This window comes from Crocuta crocuta, unplaced genomic scaffold, assembly GCF_008692635.1.
Source record: "Crocuta crocuta isolate KB4526 unplaced genomic scaffold, BGI_CrCroc_1.0 scaffold3, whole genome shotgun sequence".
In the NCBI taxonomy this organism is placed as follows: domain Eukaryota; kingdom Metazoa; phylum Chordata; class Mammalia; order Carnivora; family Hyaenidae; genus Crocuta; species Crocuta crocuta.
The window spans coordinates 3,520,496-3,542,967 of record NW_027529934.1 but is presented as its reverse complement, the minus strand read 5'-3'; the positions used below and the strand labels follow the sequence as shown (position 1 = coordinate 3,542,967).

The window sequence follows — 22,472 nt, the reverse complement described above, 5'->3', positions numbered from 1 at the left end:
CCTTTGGTTAGAAAGACCACGCTTTTGTTAAGTTTGGTTTTTGTCTGTCCCTATTAGCTTTGCTGAGTTGCCCATTTCTCTAACATCTAGTCTGAAACATGTGAGGAAAAGAAAGTACAGGGAGTTCACCACCACGCAGTCAATGGATCCCACGGTCATTAGCCAGACTTCCTTCTACTCTCCAGTTTCCAGTCTACTTCTTCTTTGTTTTCTCAATAACATCCAGAGTTTTAGTTAGACTTGATAGGGAAAATAGGAAAAAGGATCTCAATTCCATCTTTCTACAAGCAGAAGTGCAACATTTGTAATTTATTATCACTTAGGCAATACTTTTGCCCCACTGTTTAAATAAAGGACAAGTTCCTATTAATACAGTTCAACCTAATGTTCCCTCAATGAGCAAATACCCAAATATTGATGCTTCTGTGTTCTCAATAAGGACAGTTTACCCATATATCACAGGAAATACTATTTAGGAAACTTAAAAACATAACTATTTATTTTGTACTTATTTTTAAGGCTCTCTTAACATCTACTCAATTTGAACAATCTCCGCAAATGTTTTCAAAAATATTTAAGCTGAAATTATATTTTTCCAGTGGCAAGTCAACCTAAGAATTCTGACTGGCAAGCTTCAGAGAGTTCAGAAGCTACCCTGATTACAAAAATACCTAAGCACTGGATGTAATAAATAGTGATTAGCTTACAAAGTGTGTGGCACCTCTCATAACAATGACTTCTAAAGCATCCTGTTGAAGTTGTTTTTCAAGGAATGACAATGAATTTGAGCAATACAGCCATACCATCTTCACGGGCTGACCCTGCAAACACCATACACACACCCACGTGCAGGATGAGTCTGGCTACACACAACCCAGAAGACTTAACTAGACATGAAGGGATCACATCTTGGTATTATTACCGATGTTCAAGTCAGCATCTTCCTAGCCCCCGCCCTCGTTTTTTTTAACTCTTTTTAAACTCAGGAAGTTGCAAAAACAGTACAGTCCCATGTACCGTTCACTCAGCTTCTCCAAACGATGATATTTTATATAGTTATAGCACAATATCAAAACCAGGAAACTGCCAGTAGTACTTTACTGTTTACTAGACTACAGACTCCTTTATCCTTTTATTTTTTTTAATGTTCATTTATTTTGGGGAGAGAGATAGTGTGTGAGCAGTGGAGGGGCAGAGAGAAAGGGAGACAGAGACTCCAAAGCCAGCTCTGACAGTGTAGAGCCCAATGTGGGGCTCAAACTCACAAACCACGAGATTATGACCTGAGCCAAAGTTAGAGGCTTAACCGACTGAGCCACCGAGGTGCCCTTGCTGTATCAGTTTAATAGATAAGTTATACAATAGTGAACTTTCACAGAAACTCTCCCTACACTTGGGTATTCTAGTACTAAATAACGAATCCAGACTTCTAACTCAACTGCAAATTACCTACACATAAGCAATCCTTATACATACATACCTCATGAACGTAAACACAAAAGTTTGCACCCACACATGCACAAATTTATGTGAAAACAACAGCAATCCATTCTTTTCATCCATGTATTGGTGTTCTACTAATTTCTACTTTCCCTTGCTATTACTACATGAGGACTATGTGCAAGTGAATCTGAGGGCTAAAAGAAATCTTTATCTAAACTCCACCCAGTGCTTGGATTCCTTCTACAACATCCCCACCAATGACCCTTCAACCTTTGCTTGAATATCTCTAATGACAAGAAACAAATAAGTATGATGAAATCCAGTCAGCCGTTAGTCAATCCTAATTCTCAAAATCATTAGCTAAACTTTGAAAACTTATACTCATTTAGCTCTGATTGTATCCTTGGGGATATTAAAAAGCAAGTCTTATCCTTCATTACATTTGCTTTGCCTAGATCTTAGCTTGCACCTCTTGATCTGGAATAATTAATATCCCCTTTCACCCTCAATATTTGAACAAACATTACTTAATCACACTGTCCTGGATAGCCATCCAAAAATAGGAGGAACACATATGTTTTGATTAGGTTATACATACTTCATGTTTTTAGCTATTCTCTGTATGATTTTGAGGGTCTTCACTAGCCTGATTGAATGTTCACAAGCTTATTTATATTCCAAGAGCCCTAATACTTAAATTCCTTGTTGCACATATGTATTAATAACGGATTTTGTAATCCAATTAAAGAACAGGAAATCATTTATTTCCCTTTGAATACTAGACCAAGATGTAGCAATGGCATTATTATCTCTGGGTACAGATACCTGAGTGTCTAGAGCAATGGTACTAGGGAACAGTCTCGCATTCTACCAGTAGGTGTCACTCTACATACGATGTATTTAGAATTATTTAAGTTTCAATTTATTCTTTCAACAAATATTTATTAAGCACCCATTAGGTGCCAAGCATGATTCTAGGCACTAAGAACATAAAGAACAAGACAGACAAGACGTTATTCTCATGGAATTTATGGTATAGAGACTGATGAACAAATTTGCTTTATTTATTTTCTATATAGAAGTCGGTAAAATCCTATTGCCGGGAAAATTTTATTTTCCTAAGTTAATAGACAACAACACTCAAATTAACTCATAAAGAACAAATAATGTAATGAAGCAGAATCAGAAAAACTGTAGTCTGTATAGACTAGATTAATGTACCCTGTGTATTTTCTACACTATTCTTCCAATCTTCCCATTTCTAAAACCCGAATGGAGAACAATTTATCTTTAAAAACAATTCAAATTTTTGGGGGTGCCTGAGTGGCTCAGTTGGATAAGCATCTAACTCTTGGTTTTGGCTCAGGTCATGAACTCATGGTTTGTGAGTGCAAGCCCCACCCAGGGCTCTGCACTCTGGGGGCAAAGCATGCTTCAGATCTTCTCTCTCTCTCTCTCTCTGCCCCTCCCTCACTTGCACTCTCTCTCTCTCTCAGAAAGAAATAAACATTTTTTTAAATTCAAATTTTTAAAATTCTATTCATGTTTTTATGAAGACTTAGAAATTTTAAAAGATTATTTGCTAAGCTTATTAATTCCCAAATACATATTTAGTTATCTCTACTTAGAAAAGTTAAATGTCACCTTCTCAACACCAAACATACTTCCCAGGTTAACAGAATATAGACAGTAGCAAATTATGCCTTAGCACACAATTTCGGAATTCCTCCACTGCTGAAAGTGCCTGTTTGGATAAACCTGTGAGACTCATAGTTATTAGCAGGACTTCAAGGTGACTCACTCATGATTAGAGCACAGCAATGAAAGGTCATATTTTATCAAAACAAACAGATCAAAGAGAGGGGACAGACACTGCACATAAAAAAAGTATATTTGCTTGCACAGAAATCCAAGATCCTTGGAACTATTCAGTTCTTATTTTGCCTCTCTGTACTCTCAAACAGAATGTTCTCCAAACTGGAAAAGCTAGGGAAACATGGTTAAAGAAATATTTCAGGCTTAGAATTCTTTAAGTCAAAATTCAGTTTTATGAATTTATTTGAGAAAAACAACGCTTACGATAATAAGACACCTAGAGTCCGTGTAATATTGAACCTACTGTTCCCTTTGGGATGCCTCAAACCATTACCTCTGTCTAAACTACCTGAGATATGCTGCATATTGTTCAGTTTTAGCAACAAATCACATGCATACTTTAGAACACACAAAATACTCAATGAACATTAAGTTCCAAATGACCACTGACGTGCTTCATAAAAGATGGTTAATTAAAAAAAAAAAAAAGGCCTACAACAGACACATGAAATGATGCTCAATGTCACTCATCATCAGGGAAATACAAATCAAAGCCACACTGAGATACCACTTTATGCTGGTCAGAGTGGCTACAATGAACAAATCAGGAGACTACAGACGCTGGCGAGGATGTGGAGAAACCGGTACCCTCCTGGGCTGTTGGTGAGAATGCAAACTGGTACAGCCGCTCTGGAAAACAGTGTGGAAGTTCCTCAAAAAATTAACAATAGAACTCTCCTATGACCCAGCAATAGCACTGATAGGAATTTATCCAAGGGATACAGGAGGGCTGATACATAGAGGCACACGTACCCAATGTTTATAGCAACTCTTTCAAAATAGCCAAATTATAGAAAGAGCCTAAATGTCCCATCAACTGATAAATGGATCAAGAAGATGTGGTTTATCTATACAATGGAATACTACTTGGCAATGAGAAAGAATGAAATCCCACCATTTGCAGCAACGTGGATGGAATGGTATTATGCTAAGTGAAATAAATCAGTCAGTGAAAGACAGATACCATATGTTTTCACCCATTTGTGGATCTTGAAAAACTTAACAGAAGACCATGGAGGAAGGGAAGGGAGCAAAAAAAATTACAGAGAGGGAGGGAGGCAAACCATAAGAGACTCTCAAATAAAGAGAGCAAATTGAGGGATGATGGGGAATGGGGAGAGGGGAAAGTAGGTGATGGGCATTGAGGAGGGCACTTGTTGGGATGAGCACTGGGAGTTGTATGGAAACCAATTTAACAATAAATTATATTTTAAAAACAAAATATAAAAATAAAAATGGCCTAAATTAATTTACACCTTAATATTAAATAAAGCATTTTCTTTTACTTTGAAAGGTAAGGTGATGGTTGATCAAATACATTTAAAAATGGTTTATTGTGTGTGATTTTTTAATTTATTATTTTTTTAATGTTTTATTTATTTTTGAGAGAGACAGGGTGTGAGCAGGCAAGGCACAGCAAGAGAGGGAGACACAGAATCTAAAGCAGGCTCCAGGCTTTGAGCTAACAGCTCAGAGCCCAATGTGGGGCCCAAACCAACAAAATGCAAGATCATGACCTGAGCAAAAGTCAGATGCTTAACTGACTGAGCCCCCTAGGTGCCCCATGTGTGGTTTTTAAATTACACTTGAAGAGGCACCTGGGTGGCTCAGTTGGTTAAGCATCCAACTTCGGCTCAAGTCATGATCTCGTGATCTGTGGGTTCAAGCCCCGCATCGGGCTCTGTGCTGACACCTTGGAGCCTGCCTCAGATTCTGTCTCCATTTCTCTCTCTCTGCCCCTTCCCTGCTCACACTCTCTCTCTCAAAAAGCAAAACAAAACAAAATTTAAAAATAATAAATTATTTATTTATGTCTGCCAATACTGTGAAATTGTGGCATATCTGAGATGTCACCAAATTTGGAAAAACTCAATAGTGGATCTCTGTTATCTCTTTATTTTTATTCCAAATACAAAAATAAAGGAGATGTGGTTGGGGGGAGGTGTGTACTGGAAAAAACACTGCTCTTGGAGTCACAAAGATATAGGTTCAAACGCCAGTACTACCCTAAGTCAGCCATGTGATTTCTGGGTAAGTTACTTACTCTGTTCTACACACCACTTTCCCACCATGATGCAAAAAGCAGGGTTGTGAGAAGGATTAAGCAACTTGCTTTATATGAAATGCCTGTGTATGCCTGACACATTGTAGGTTCTCAGCAGACAGTAGGTCTTAAGAGGGTGACATTTTTCTTTTTGACCATTAGATTGACTATACCGGTTAATGTTGAAAACTACCAACAAGTTTTTGTAACTTACAAAAAGTATATCTTTACCCTGCTCTAGCAGGTTTATAAAACCAAAACCCCTTACTCAAAAGAATGCCAACAAATATGCACCTTATTCTTTAGCTCAAATATATTTTGCATGACCTTACATGAATTGCTTAGATAAAAGCTTTTTCTTTTCTGCTTTTGTTATTTTAAAGTGCAGATGCATTTGAGTCATTTTCTCCTTTTGTTTCATATCCTTAAGATCCAAAGCTTCAAAGACATAATGTCAGCATGCAGTCGATTTATGACTGAACTCTTGAAGAGACACTGAAGAATTACCTTGTCAATCACCCCAAGGACTCTGAAGGCCTTCAGCTCCTCGGCGGGGCTCCTTAGGTTCCAAGGGGGCCTTGAACTTAGTGATCCTGGAGGCTAATGGAAGATATCAAAGATTATACATCAATCAGGGAGGTACTTGAAGGAAGACTGCCTGCTGAAGCAAATGCCAGGCCAAAGGAAGCTAAATTTATCATAAATCAGAGAATGGAAAGATGAAAGGAGGAAGTTTCTGTTTGTCTGTAATGTAAAATAAAAAAAATAATAAAATCAAAAAGAAAGAAAATCAAAAAGAAAAAGCAAGAAAAAAGTTGCAAGTAAATAAATCATGATAACATAGAAAACAAAATTTTAAAAAGAAAAAATAATGAGCTGATATAGTTTCTAGAGCAGTAATTCAATTCAAAACTATAGAGCTGTAATGAAACTTTGTAACAAATAGATAACTAAGACAACCATCCATCACAGCCTTATATTTATCCCAGATGGCCCAGAGTAATTGAGAAGGAGGGTACTAAAAAACAACGTAATAATCGATAAACTGGGGGAGAGAGGGAACACAAGTCATTCTCTCTCATCATGAAACTATAGTCTTTTATTGTTACTTTATAATCATATACTTAGGTATTTTAAGAGGATTGGCAGAGTCAAGTTTAACCAGAAGAACTGTCATTAATGGTGAAAAACAGAAACTCCACCATATAATCAATAATTGTTACAACTGACGTTGTTTAAGCCTAGAAAAGAAATGATTTACAGTAGAAAAATATTTTTTAATATTTGAACATGTGTGATGTGGAAAACTAGGTCTGTTGGCTACCAAAAAAATAAATAAATAAAAGGTCAGTGAAAACAGGAAGGGATATTTCAGTACCACACATAGTAAAAGAATAAATCTTACTCTCTGTCCACTGGTCTTAGTTTTTCCCCATCAGTAAAGTAAGACATTTTTTGTTGTCTGAAGTCTATAAGAAAATGCAGGAACACTGTTCTCTCCATGAATGGAAGACAACTATCTTGGTTAAACAAATATCATGACTAATAGTTACTGATATACCATTTTGGATACTTCAAGTCCTTGTGCAGACCAGTATCACCAGACAGAAAGCTCCCTGAGAACAAGAAATATGCCTTATTCATCTTTATCTACACAGTGCCTAGAGTGTTAGTCAAAAGGAGAGAGGAAAAGCAGAAAAGAGAGGAAGGAGGAAAAGAGGAAGAAAACGAAAGAAGGAGGTTACATAAAGAAATCAGGTGTCATTTACAACTGGGAAAACTATCATTTTTGAAATTTTCTAAAAGCAGCAATTCTAACTGCTTCCAAATATTTGTTTTTAGGCTTAGCAAGCAAGTACTAACTTCAGTGTGCCAGAAGAGGTGATGTTCCCGAACTTCTTACTGTATTGCTTGCAGTCTTTCTACTCCACAACACATTCTGATCATTAAAAATTAATCTCTCCCGAATCTATTACTAAGGAAGAGTAAGAATTGCTTGTGATTTCTGGTAAGAGAAATGTTAAGGAAAAGTTATGGGGGAAAAGAATATCCTATATTAAATGATAATTTATGCATTATATTCATCTTTGAATATATGGCCAAATGCATCTAACATCCATACCTCCTATTTATACCTTATACCTTCTTACTGATGGTATTGGAGCCTTCAGTTTTTCCAAAGAAAAGTTTTGGTTCACTGTGGTAATCTCAACAGCAAAGACAGCAAACTACAAAATCTTTACAAACTGTACCTTTCAGTGAATAAGTACTATGTGCCCAGTATGTGCATGATAACTGAAATAATATAAACCATCGAAAGGCATGATCCCCTAGCTTTAAGAAGTTTATTACTTATTTGAAGAGACAAGCAAAATACATGAAAAATTAAATAATAACAAAACATTTTTTAGGAATTCAAGACATACACTTATCATATAATAAACTGTGATCTCAGAAAGAAATGGAAAAATGATTTTAAATGCTATGTTGAAGTTAGGTTAGGAAATGGATATTCTATGAAGGATTGGAAGGAAACTGGCCTGGTAGGGAAAAAATGTTCAGGTTGTAGAACAAAGGAAAATAAAATTAAGCACTTAGGGTTGGTCAGTTTTCACAGGCCTTGAATGCCAGTTCTGGACCATATTCTCCAGAGTCTAGAAAACAAGTTTTTGTATGAGAAACAACCTAAGGAAAACAGTGATTCAGTAAGCTTACTTCTGCAAAAATGGGAATGGTGAAATTGTAATGGGGAAAGACCAAAGGCAAAGTGATCATTAAAGTTCTCTTTCCACTTTAACCATCTATAAAAGTTTAAGATCAGAGAAATGAACAAAGAAAGATCATGAAATAAAATCATCAGTAAAAACTCCTGTATTCCTTATACGCAGCGCTTAAATTGGGTAGAATCCCTATAGATCTATTCCTTTTTTCAGATGGCAAAAGGAAACATAAATCCACAGAATTTTAAGAACAGAAAGAGACAGAGATCAAGTCCAACGTTCTTTTTTTTTTTTTTTTCAGATGAGAAAACTAAGAGGCAAGGTTAAGCAATTTGTCTAAGATGACAAAACTAGATAATATATAAGAAGGAATTACATCTTACTTATGAAATAATATAATATATTTGGGGAAACTCCAGCTAATGCTAAGGGAATGGGGGTTGGGCGATACAGCGTATTTCTAGGAAACATGGCTGATTTCCTTAATGAGAAAGGTAAAATTTTCATTTACGTATATTAACTACTGCAGCAGTCAATGCCTGAAGAAGCAAGGAGAAGTTGGATTCACCTATACCAAAACCAAACACAAGGGGTGAGAAGGGACAGAGGGTACACGATGGATCTTATGATACAAGAATGTATGATGAACCAACAATCTTCAAAACCAAAGATGGCAAATACTTATCACTCAACCCTTCAAGCCCATGCAGATATCTCTGTTCATCTCACACTCTGTCTCACAATACAGTGTTCTTGGCAACCATGACCAGAGGATTGGGGTTAACACACTAGTAAAACCTATTTCCCGTTTCTGTTCTATATTCTCTAAATGGCTAAGTGACACTTACCCTTGCTTTAGTTGGTTTCTTTAAAGTTGCTGTTTATCCTGCCCTGCCCACAGTTGTCTTCACTTGGTATGATTCTCTGTTTCAATGACATTTACCCCAATTCTTACCGAGCTGTTAGTGCAGTACTTAAACTTTAACATGCTTGCGCATCACCTGAGGATCTTGTTAAAATGGAGATTCTGATTAGGTCAGTCTGAGAGACACTAAGATTCTGCATTTCTAACAAGCTAAGAGGAGATGCTGATGCCACTGGCCCACCAACCACATTTGGAGTAGGGTTAGCTACCTGTCCTTAACCTAAGAGTAAGTCACCATTTTGGAGTGGGAGAAGATAAGGGTAAAAGGAAAAGCACTTTACAAAAAAAAAAAAAATCTATCAAGAACGTACACTCTAAAACCTGATGGCTAACTACACTAGTTTCTGAACTTGGTTTCACCTGTATATTTTTGGCTTTGCCAAGACTTTCCCTGGTAACTTATTAACCCTCAAACCCAGTGTCCTAGCCTCTCTTCCATCACATTTCAAGGATGTGTCTTCACTGCAGTACTATTATTGATGTGGAATGCCCCCAATTGCCATCTAGGCTTTGTCTATGTCTCACTAAGGGTGACACAATACTCATTTTAAAATATTTTCTAGGGGCGCCTGAGTGGCTCAGTAGGTTAAGCATCTGACTTCATTCAGCTCAGGTCATGATCTCATGGTTCAAGGGTTCAAGCCCTGCATGGGGCTCTGTGCTGACAGCTCAGAGCCTGGAGGCTGCTTTGGATTCTGTATCTCCCTTTCTCTCTGCCCCTCCCCCGTTCATGATCCGTTTCTCTCTCTCTGCCTCTCAAAAATGAATAAACATTAAAAAAAATTTTACTAAATAAATATTTTCTAAAGAAGAATTGAAAAACATCAATAACACCAGTCAACAAAATGCACAACAGGAAAATATTTTCAATATCATAATAACTGTACTCAAAAATCTACAAATATTCAGGAAAGGCATATATTCTACATGTAAATTTTCATTTACATCTTGTTTCACTGCATGACAAAATACGTATTCATACTTTAGAAACAACACAATATTTTATGTCCTAAATTTAGACCATTTATTGTCTTTTTCCAAATTTCCATGATCTTAAGTTTACAATTCCTAGAGCTAAAAAGAGCAAAAATGCTTTTACAAGTCTTTTCCAGGAAAATTCCCTCTTAATATTAATTCTTGGGGCACGTGGGTGGCTCAGGCAGTTGAGCATCTGACTTCAGCTCAGGTCATGATCTTGTGGTTTGTGAGTCCAATCCCCACAGTGGGCTCACTGCTGTCAGCACAGAGCCTACTTCAGATCCTCTGTCCCCTTCTCTGCCCTTTCTCAGCTTGCGCTCTCTCAAAGAAAAATAAAATAAAAACATTTAAAATATATATTAATTCTTAAATCAAAGTCCTCTGCAATTTAAAAAAAAAACGAAAAGGAAAAGGGGACACCTCAGTGGCTCAGTTGGTTAAGTGTCTGACTTCGGCTCAGGTCATGATCTCACGGTTCATGGGTTCGAGTCCATCATCAGGCTCTGTGCTGACAGCTCAGAGCCTGGAGCCTGGTTGAGATTCTGTGTCTCCCTCTCTCTCTGCCCCTCTCCCTCTCATGCTGTTTTTTTTCTCTCTCTCAAAAATAAACAAACATTAAAAAAAAAAAAGAACTCTGTCAGGTAAGACTTTACTTTTACTTTAAAGAAAATTCATTTCCTTTTTTCCTGAAACCTGCCCCTTAAGTTTTTCTAGAGCCTATTAATAATGAAGTAATGAAGAAAACAAAGAGTCAAAAAGGACTTTTGCTTTTTTTCTGTCATTTTTAAAAAAGGATATTACCATCAATGACTGGGAAATTTAGAACCTTTATTTTTACCACAAGAGTCTCATAAATAAATTTAGTAAAGCAAAAGTTTAAATCATCACAGAAAACACAGGTGGAGTGAGTCATGACCTGGACTGCACCAAAGGAGAAAACAACTATCAACCAAAAATGTTAAAACCAGAAAGGATTCCTTTATTTTCCTAATCAACTAGACTAAAAAGAAATGTTTGCCCATGGATTTGAGAGACAATATCTGCTTTTGCACTGAATTTAAGAGCTAATGGGCCTCAGAAATCATTTATACTAATCCTCTGATTGTGTTGGTTGAAACTGAGGCCTAAAGATGGTTAAAAAAGAAAATAATGAATTCACCAAGCTAATCAAGAACCTCTACACGACATTTAAGTTAGATAATAGATAAGGAAATAATTGAGCATGCCCCTGACCTAAGTAAGGGCCAGGTTTGAGAGCATAAAATACAGAAGTGAAATGGGGCACCTGGGTGGCCTGGGCGCCGACTCCGGCTCAGGTCATGATATCACGGTTCGTAGGTTTGAGCCCCGCGTCGGGCTCTGTGCTGACAGCCAGCTCAGAGCCTGGAGCTGTTTCAGATTCTGTGTCTCCCTGTCTCTCTGACCCTCCCCTGCTCACGCTGTCTCTGTCTCTCTCTCTCCCTTTCTCTCTCTCTCTCAGAAATAAAACATTAAAAAAAAAGAAGTGAAATAAAAAGCAAATACTAGCCATAATAGAGAAACATCTTGGTCTAGTAAGAAAGACTATTCTGTAGCTTCCTTGACTAAGAACTGAAAAAAGTCCTGGCATATCAAATTTGATTCACTAGTTAGTCCTTTTTACCCTTTGTGATACAAGTTCTAATTATTCTACATGCCTCTTACAATTCTAACGTTTCCTCATTGAGGTATATTTTTGGGGTCTTCAATTTTACTATACAGGGTTTGCAAAAGCAGAGTGTCATTATCTTTTGTATAACTTCAAAGTATATCTAGTTTGATACTGTATACATACAGAGTCTTAACAGATGCTTAGTGAATTAATATATAATCTAATACAATCAGTTCTCTTGTATAATCTCCAAATGAAACAGCAGAGGTCTTATTTAAAACATATTCATTATGTAAGAACAAGAAACAAAAGTATATTACTTCTAAGCTAGAATATAAATTTGTTGTTCTACAAGTAATGGTCAAACACTTACACTGAAAATTTGCATTAATAACTATAGTTTTGATTACTGAATTTTTTTAAAGGCCACGTGCAAAATGAAAAGGACTTAGAAAATCAGCAACAAAAAGTTTAATGGTCCAACGAGTCAAGATGAAGTATTGGGCTATTTGTAAACTAGAAAACGGATACATGTTAGAACTGTCAAAAAGTACATAAGCATTAAAAAATAGGGAAAAAATTACACAAAGCAGTATATGAAGGAAGATGAAAAATAGGGCTAAAACTTATTAAGCTACTCTTATAAGCTTGGCTCATAGGCTGGTCTTTTTATGAGATAAGCACTTGAACTGCAGGATGTGTGTGTGTGTGTGTGTGTTTCTGTGTGTGCACGCGCGCACGTGTGCGCATGCACCTGAACATGTGCGCCGGTATATATGAATGATTTTTTTTTTAACTCATTTAATCCTAACAATAACCCAGAAAGGAATTGCTATTATCCTCATAATCCTACACTTTCAGATGTAGAAAGTGAAGCTAAGAACTGGAGTTCAGTGTCCTGTCCAAGGCTCCATGACTTCAAGGGGCAGAGCTGGGATATGAACAAGCCCACCTGCATCTTAGATCAATTAAGAAAATAAGCACTTTCTCCCGTCTCTAGAAGATATGATTCTTAAATTGTATCCAAAAGAAGAAAAACTTATAATGAATATAAGGAAAAATATATAAATATTTTTTATTAAAAAAACAGAAAAGTTACATATTTGCCAAATCTAGATGACATAAAAACAGTAATAATAAACCACAAGGTTTCCAATGTTCTAAGCATTCACCTGCTTTCTAGACAAGACTAAGGATAGTCCCAAATAACCTAAATACCCCTGTGAGAATTATGCCTTTATAATTCGAGGTGATCTATAGCAGCTACTTTTAAGACTTCTGCTTACATAATTAGTTTTAACATGAATCAATAAAACTGTACAGAGATTGCACAAAAACGATTATTTAACCCTAAATACTTCAAATAAAATTCAGTACAAATTACTATCATTTTACACATGGAGTTTTAGGGGTAGAGTAAGGAACAAAAGACTGAGAAAGAGAAAGCAAGCCCACGTTATTCCACTTTTGGTGATTCGTTTTAATGCTTTTCTTCCCAGCAATAATTTGTTTAAATATTACTAATAAAATTCCAAAGACCAAAGTTCTCATTCTAATTATAAATAAAGCCAAGAGACAAGACAGCAAAAATAGAAAAACAAAATACAAAACATAAGACATACCTGAGATACATCATCAAGTTGAGGTTTTCCATAAAGGCTAGAGAGACTCTCTGCTCGCATGAGATATTCTGCTGTTCTTCTCTTCACAGCTTCTCGACGGGTAGGGCTTGACTCTCCTGAAAGTAGAAAATAAGGACAGGACATGTGAAAAATAAACTTGCATTTATCCAATCTGAAGATTACCTTTCTTTTACCCAGTTCACCACTTGTTCACTTTTTTTTTTTTTAACGTTTATTTATTTTTGAGAGACAAAGAGACAGAGCACGAGCAGGGGAGGGGCAGAGAGAGACAGACACACACACAGAATCTGAAGCAGGATTGAGGCTCACTCTGAGCTGTTAGCCCAGAGCCTGACACGGGGCTTGAACTTACAAAGTATGAGATCATGACCTGAGCTGAAGTCAGATGCTTAACCGACTGAGCCACCCAGGCTCCCCAGCTACTTGTTCACATTTCTAATAAAGAAGAAGAGAAATTCAAAATTGGAACAGACATCCGAGTTATTAGTATCAGCAAGGTCTCAATACTATCACCACAAATTTGATTTATCCAAATTCTGAAAATTTTCTATTAAAATATATAGAGAGAACCTGATACCTTCTATAGGAGGAGCTGATATACAAGAAATGTAATACAGGGGCGCCTGGCTGGCTCAGTCGATTAAGCGTTGGACTTCGGCTCAGGTCATGATCTCATGGTTCATGAGTTCAAGCCCTGCATTGGGCTCTGTGCTGACAGCTCAGAGTCTGTAGCCTGCTTCAGGTTCTGTGCCCTCCCCCCGTCTCTGCCCCTGTCTCACTCGCTCTCTTTCTCTCAAAAATAAATAAAAACATTTAAAAAATTTTTTTAGAAAGAAATGTAATATAAAAAGCCCTGCAGACAGAAAACTAGCCTAGTCTAGGCACTACGCTATTGCCTAACTCAACAAATTGGGACTAAATGCGATAGATATTTAATAAGAGCCATGACATGGATATGATACGCTGCCAAAGTGGCACCAAACTGGAGAATAAAATCATTTAAGGGTAACTCTGAATTCACTCTGATTTTTGTAAGCTTCATGTTTTTTCATTAACAACAAACTGTCACCCACCTTACAACTGAAAAGTAAGATTCTACTTGAAATGTACGTTAACTAGCTGGAATTAAAATAAAAGCTTTAAAAAACAGAAAAAAAGGAAGAATGTAATTGAAATCTCTGCAATAGACAAGTATGTGAAAATGAGCAATTCATTTACCCTGCCTGGCTCTCAGTTTCTCTAAACAAATTGTATTCAAAATGGCCTCCAAAGTACTCATGACTTCAAAAACCAGGTGGTCCATCCAGCCCATGAAGTACTGGGGCTCTCTCTTCTCTAGCACAGGACAATCCTATGCTATTACCCATTTTATATACACTTCATTTGAAGAAAGGATTCCATGACTGAAAGTTAAAACTTTTGAAAACCACTGTACTATATAATCTCTAAGGCTTCTTTCATAAATAGCATTCTATATTTTCATGACTCATTTTTATCTAAGCACTTCATACACAGTACTTTTTTTTTTTTTATAATTCACCCTATGCATCTTCTGAATGAAGTTAACTAAAAAGCAAGTATCATACAGTGGAAAGCACCCTTGATTACATTCTGGAAATCCTGGTTATCTACATTCTGGCTCCGCCTCTCACTAGTCATGTGACCGATAATACATCATCTCAACTCTCTGACCTCTTCCTCATTCTCTAAAATGGAAATATATACTTCAAATGACTGCAGAGATTAAAGGAGACAATATACATAAACGATACTACAACAAAGGCAGTTGTATATAGGAAGCACTAAATTGTAAAGGTTTTTGATCTTGGTTTCTCTCTAAACCAAGTCCTACAAAATTATGTTCCTATTTTGCTGAAGTGAACTGAACTGAATTATAATGAAGCAGTCATTCTTCCCCAAAAAATGACTACGAGAAAGCCCTTATTTCTGCCTGGAATAGCATCTTCTATTTCTTCTGAGGAATGCTCCCTTCTCCCCTCAGTAGCCCTCCACCTTCAGCCACCATGACCATCGACCATCGACCATCATTTAACAGGGTGGTCTGAATGAAAACTGCTATTGTGTTTCAGATCTCAGTCACTCTGCCCCGTATTTACTACACAGTCAAGGGTGAGCCCTCTGTCACAAGCTGGGCCAATCACAGGACCCCACCCTTTTGGCGTTGGGGAAGGAAGGAATTGGCCCAACACAAACTGGGCCAATCAGTCCCTCTTTGCTACTGAGGCTGGAAATAAGGGAACTGGGATCTGCCAAGAGCCACCTTCTCTATCAATGTGCTAAGCGCCAATCAGAGATAAGGAATTTAACAGAGAGCAGCAGTTATGGGAGACACAAAAAGGAATCCTGGTGTGACTGGGGTCCAGATTTCAGCCCAACCTACATTCCTGCCATTCTTTGCCTACTGGATTTTCTCACATGCAAACCTAAGAATCCAGACTGAATAGGGCCCTCAAAGGGAACCGGCAACAAAGTTGGGGGTGCAGTTTTGCTTAAAAAAACCTTCCTTTTCACAGCTTTTACATGACCGTTCCATCTCTTCTCTCCTTTATGAGTACTTCAAAAATGTAACTAGTCCTGGGGGCTGGAAGGGGTACGTGGGAGGGGAGGGGGAATCTCTACTGCTTTTTAACTATGGAACAGTCTACATTTATTAACTCTCCAACTCCTCAAACTTCAATTAAAATTAAAATTTCAATATGATCCTTTTCTCTGTCCTTAAAATGTATTTAATTTCTAAACTCAAGCTTTTATTTTTATATAATCTATCTGTGAAAGTTAGCTAAGTAATTGAAACATGTTGTGAAGGTAAAATGTGCCACAGAGATAAGAAACATTTACTATTTCTACACATTACTCATCCTTCAGTTTGGAGTTTACCTTTCCTGGACTCTTCACTGCTACTGCCATTATCATCAGTGCTCCTATCAGGTTATACCTTTCATGCCCTCAACTGAGATCCCCCATTTAAAATTTCTGATTCATCATAGGCTAACCTGCGATAGAAACCATGGCGATTTATTTAATGCAATGCGATCACAAGCTGTAATACAACTATGAAATTTGCTTTTGTTCAAAAAAAGAAATCAACTTGTTTCCCAAAATAATTTGAAATTCAAAAATGCCAAGGCTGTGGAGCACCTAATTCAAGCTAAAACCATATTTTGTAATGAAATCACTGTTTTCTTAAAACTTTTGGGGCCTCTGCCGCTTTTGAGGCAGTCTCCATAGTAACAGAGAAACAAAACCGGAAGCCAGCAGTTGCAATGGACTCCTGCTGCTGATAGTGGTTCCACTTCCATGGAAACAACAATGGAGTGATGGAATACGGGGAGGCCTTTTAAACGTAACCTTCAATATACATACTATGACTCCTTCCTTACCAGCCCCTTAAAAGTGGGTCACAAGCACGGCTGCCCAAGAGTAGCTGCCAAGGATGAAAATCACCTCTTGCAGATTCCTACTGCCGGACACTTCCTGAGGTTTGTGAGTACTAGGAAGAAAAGATTAATCTAGAGATTTCTGGAATAATTTTAACCGATCAAAGTACTGATAAATATGACTTGAAACAGATTTTAACAGATTAAAAATTTTCAGTCGGCCCTAACCTTAATTTCTTAATCTTCCTAGTAACACACACACGCATACAGCCCATAATGGTTATTTTTCAAGGAAAACCAGGTTATCTGAAATTCAAGGTTTAATCCCATTTTAGGTCATGTAGATATTATCTCTTCAGTGTTTTATCGAGGTAGACATTTAATAAATATATATTTTTTTCTTTTTGGAAAAACAATGCATGCTTTCACGCCAAGAAGCAGAGAGATGGGGGGGTGGGGGGGAGAGAATCTTAAGCAGGCCCCACGCTCAGTGCAGAGCCCTGATCGTGCAGGGCTTGATCTCATGACTGTGAGATCATGACCTGAGCCGAAATCAAGAAGCACATGCTTGATTGAGCCACCCAGCAAATGCTTTTAAAAATGGATACATATTTTACATGCTACCTAAGGATAAACCAGTACCTTCAATAAGTTTCTCTACATTTCTATTAATAATTCAGATACAGTAAGAATTTCCACTGGGCTCTGGCATCCAAAACAGAAAACATACTAAATACTCATTATTTACTAACGATTATGTCAAAAAGTTTCACTGTGCCAAAAAAAAATGTCTTTTGTATATCGTGTCAACCTGTATTTCTTTACCTTCTCAATTTCTGATCAGGAGACAGGACGGATATAGGGTGAATACAGAGTCTGATCTGTGGAAGAATGGGGTGTGGCCAAATAGAAATGAGGAGAAAGTCCAAAGTTCATGAAATTTTTAGAAAAACTAGACTGCGGGACACCTGTGGCTCAGCTGGTTGAGCATCCGACTTCGGCCCAGGTTATGATCTCGCGGTTTGTAGGTTCAAGTCCCATGTTGGGCTCTGTGCTGAATGCCAGCTCAGAGCCTGGAGCCTGTTTCAGATTCTGTGTCTCCCTCTCTCTGACTCTCCCTTGCTCATGCTGTCTCTCTCTCAGAAATAAATAAAACATTAAAAATTAAAACAAAAAAAAGAAACACTGGACTGCTTGTTCTACATTTCTCAGAGCACCAACTCTGACTTGATACTAAGTTTTACAGAAGGCACAGTCTACATAATGAAATCACAAATTTCTAAGGTATTCAAGAAGCCATCACTACTTGGCACTCCTTTCATTACATCAAATTCTATTTACAAGAGATAGGTTACCTTCCCTATACGACTAAGACTCAGGGATGTGGAGTGGCTTTCGCAGTTAATATAAGAGACTAAAACTGAAGCCAGGTCTTAGCCAGTCACTTCTGGTGACGGAATGTGAAGTGGACTGTGCTGTTACTGAGTAGAACAAGAAAAATACAGAGCACGGGACAAGTACAAGTGAGTATGGGAACAAAGAGGAAGAGAAAATAAGCATGAGGAACTGAGACAGGAGCCTATCAGACAACACAGCAGAAGAGAAGCAGACAGAAAGAGACTGGAAATGACAGACAAGGGCACAGGAAAATAAGAGCTACAAAAAGGTATATATTTCACACAGTGAGAAAGAGAATGGGCCTTTCTGAGAAAAAGCGGTCTCTCAAAACATCCCTGTTACCCAAGGAATTCTTTGGGAAACACAGGTCTTTTCTCCTTTACCCATTAAAAAAAAAAAAGACATTATATTCACAGCACTAGTGAAAATCTGTTTCACAAATCAGAATAAAAAGTAGTTCTTCCAATTCTGTTATTCTGTCCTTAGTCACCAAACAGAATATAGCTAATGCCTCATCATTGGTTCAACAAAAGAAAACCAATGCTGAAGGAAAATCTGGCCATGTACCTGAAAGACAGTATGCCAACATCTATATTTTATGGAAAATTTTAAGGGATTTTTAAGAGTATTTTGACTAGATTTTTTGCCACATGCACAGACATTAATACTCACCTAAGACCCTTTGTAGGCAAATCCTATATATCCTTATCTCTATTTCTCTTCAACAAACACTCTCCAGTAGGCCCCCATGACACTATATTCTTGGTCAAACATGCCTGATTTTTACTCAGATTTATCACATTAGAAAGAACATTCAAAACAACCTGGCTTTAAGGGAATGAGTTTTTTTGTTTATTGGTGCTTCCCTTTGTGGGGTTTTTTTTTTTTTTTTTTTTTGTAACAACTTTAGTAGCAAAAAGAATATGATGGCCTTGGTGGTTATAGTCGTTTTTTTATTTTTTTTTTTTTAGTGCTGATTTATTATAGTTAATGGGTTTTTTGTTCTTCTCAGGTATAGCCTACCATTTCTGACTTATGCTAAGTGTTCTGACAACAAAAGGCAACCTTGAGAAAAAGCAGTAATTTATGGTTCTACATTCTACCACAATTGGGGCCATCGGCCTCTCCACATATAACAAAATCGGGTCAATCAGGGAAACTGCTTCCCATTTGTATTAACCAACTCCATAGTAATGTCTTCTCACAACCAACTGTTATGTGACCTCTAGAAGTTCAAAGAGTCACCAAAAAATAGTAAAAGCAAAAGTCATAATAATATTCATGTCCAGGCATTGCCTCAATTATGACTCCTTTCAGTGCTGTTTAGTAGTTTTTCTATCAGTTAATACTGAATGAAAACTAACACATCATTAGATCATAGTGTTCAATGCCTACAGACACCGTCTTCTCCTAGATTCAACTATTTTTTTTCCTGCTCCCTAACCCATTTTTTGTTTGTTTTGCATTTTAAGGGGGAGTACCCAAAAAACTAATCATTCAATCCCCTCAAAACAACATGACCTGGCCAGTCTCTTTATGACAATAAACTCTTGTCTAGATAGATAGATTGGCTGATAGATAGACGGACAGATAGATAGGTAGTTAATCCCTAAATGTGCCTTATGCTGTTATCCATGGCTTCTAACGATTAAAATACAAAGTTTAAAAAGAGCTAGAGATACACTGAAGGTAAAAGGAATGAAGAATGAAAACTCATAAGCTTTTTACCTTCTGAGATGAAATAACAATAAGGAAAAAGATGGAAATGAAACTCCACTTAGACTAAAAATCGTTTATGTACTAGTATACTAGTAAATATGAAAAGTCCCCCAAGCCCCACAAAGGCTCTTGCTCATTTCTCTCATCTGCTTAAGTGACATCTTAAGAAGAAGTAAATTCATGGAGGACTCCAACAAACTGTTTTCTTGATATCATGATACTGGATCACATATCTTCCTTTAAGATGATGTAAAGCAATCAACAGAATTACTGATTATAAGCAGTTAATTCTTCTGAATCCTAGAAGTGTCACAGACTCCTTTAACGTATCTCACCTTAAAAAATTATACTACTTCATATATAGCAGAATTAGATAGACTCCATTCCATTTCCAGATTTATTTAACATGAAGATATTTATCTCCACATTTAAACAATTCAAAGAACGTGCCAAGCGATACGCCCACAGTATATCACATCTGAAGCCCATTCCAGGATAACAAAGAAAATCCTCCCCAACGAGTAAGACCATACATATTCCTGCCCCTCCTTCTGCTCTTCAGAAGGCAAAATGCCTGATGGTTACTGAGCATCTATTATGTTCCAGACACAGTTATCTCAATGTTTACAGTCATCTCAATGTTGCTGCAGAACATCACATACAGCAGACCCTCAATAATATTTTGTTAAATAAATGAATGGGAAAGCAAATGAATGATTTGGCACCAATACTACATGGTCTGATAACAATGCCTTCATGCTTAGAGATACTATAATTACCTCTTTCTATAACTGAGGGCCTTTCTCTAACTTAACCAGTTACAACATATGCATTTCAGAAAATGTCGTCTATAATTATCTTTATCATCTATGTAGTTGAAATTGTAAAAAAGGAATATGGAGGAACATGGCATAGAAGTGGCATGATTGGACTAAAAGTCCAATCTAATTAAGAAAAACTGTCATGACAGTATCATTGAAGGAAACACAAACACAGATATTCTACATAACTTTAAACCACTACGTAAAAAAGAAGTCTATGAACTTTATATTGTTCGACAATTACAATTTTAGAAAATCTGTTTCTTAACAGTTGATAAAAGTACAATATGCCTGAACAATGATCTGGTTATTTTTCAAATAAAACACACGTTGAGACCACTCATGACAACACAGTAAGCTCATGAGAAAAAGCAGACTTACGTTTTCAAAACTTCCTAAAAGAGAATAGATAAACTGAACTTCTGTGTAATTTACTAAGACTCAATATTTAACTATTACAATTAACTAAGCTGTAAGGTCAATAAAACTATGTAACTCAAGTAATCGTGAAATAATGATTGACTGCTTCTCAAAGTGCCTTACTGCTAGTACTGAAAAAAAAATGCCAGCAGCTTTCCATTTAGAGTTTTTTAGTTTTGTGTGGTTTACTTTACAATATTCATAGATATCTGGGGTGCCTGGGTGGCTCAGTCAGATAAGCATCTGACTCTTAATTTCAGCTCAGGTCATGATCTCACAGTTTGTGGGTTTGGGCCCTGCACCGGGCTCTGTGATGACAGTACCAAGCCTGCTTTGGATTCTCTCTCTCCCTCTCTCTCAGCCCCTCCCCTGCGCGTGCTTGCTCGCTCGATCTCTGAAAATAAACTTAAAAAAATTTGTTTTTAATTATAAAAAATAAAATATTCATAGATATCTATATTTCTTCGGATCAGAATTAAGGCTTTTTCCAGTAATCACAGGAATTAAATCAACACACATTTTAATGTTTTTAAACTGTGTTGCTAAAGATATAAAAATGTGAGGATACTGATGACCAACACCAGCTAATAAAAAACCCTTCGAGAATCCTCATCACTCTCTCTCTGCTTCTGCAATAGAGCAGCTGTGCCTCACACAGATTCACATGAATGAAAATATTTAGACGAGAAACCACCCACTTAGTTTATTTTCCATACGACTTTCCTGTAATTATTTTGTAAACTGTTCACAAAACAATACATAAAAACATCTGCAAAAACAGGTAATTAATGTGTCAAGCCAAACTAATGCATTTTTTATGGTGTCCATGCTTCGTCAACTGTAATTATAACTCTTTTTTAAGCAAATGATGATGTGTTTGTTGCAATGTGCAAGTGGTTATTTTAGATGCTCTGTTTACTGTTCATACAATCTGAATATAAAACTCCACAGCTACTTTACCCTACATCAATGTTTTACCTAGCTTTTTGCAGAAGCAGGAGAGTGGTTCTCTTTTCCAAGCTATAATTTCCAGTAAACAGTTTTGTCATTAAAACATGAAACTCTTAACATTAAAGTTGATACCAAAATGCCCAAAAACTGAAGAAACATACGACAGAAAATGATTCACTCAGACTTTCTTCCTGCAGCTGTAAACCTCTGGGAATTATAGCACTTTATGCCCCTCAGCTTGCGGGAAATTAAGCCTCCTGATTATGAGAAGTTTAGAAGGTTTGCTATTGTTTTTATGTATAATATCCATCCTGTTTAGACCCACCAGACACATATATCTTTGACATGAGACCAACAAATGAAGAACCAAATCCTGCCCAAAGTATATTGTTTCATATCCATCCATACGCTTGGGTTCTACTACAGGGAAGGTCATGCTCATTATTAATTACTATTACTCTATGCACCAACATTGCATACCAATCATCATCCTCAGATGGCCATTCC

The 22,472-nt window shown here is 36.9% G+C and overlaps 1 protein-coding gene across 4 annotated transcripts in view; it reads right to left on the bottom strand.

Moving 5' to 3' along the window:
• Positions 1-22,472, bottom strand: part of RPS6KC1 (ribosomal protein S6 kinase C1) — a 186,172-nt gene that overhangs the window by 75,124 nt on the left and 88,576 nt on the right. For all 4 annotated transcript variants that reach the window (XM_077763204.1, XM_077763205.1, XM_077763207.1 and 1 more), the window contains exons 7-8: positions 13,238-13,353; positions 5,870-5,962 (exon numbers count right to left, since the gene is read on the bottom strand). In XM_077763204.1, the coding sequence (XP_077619330.1) occupies positions 5,870-5,962; positions 13,238-13,353 (209 nt within the window). The remainder of the gene's footprint in view (positions 1-5,869; positions 5,963-13,237; positions 13,354-22,472) is intronic.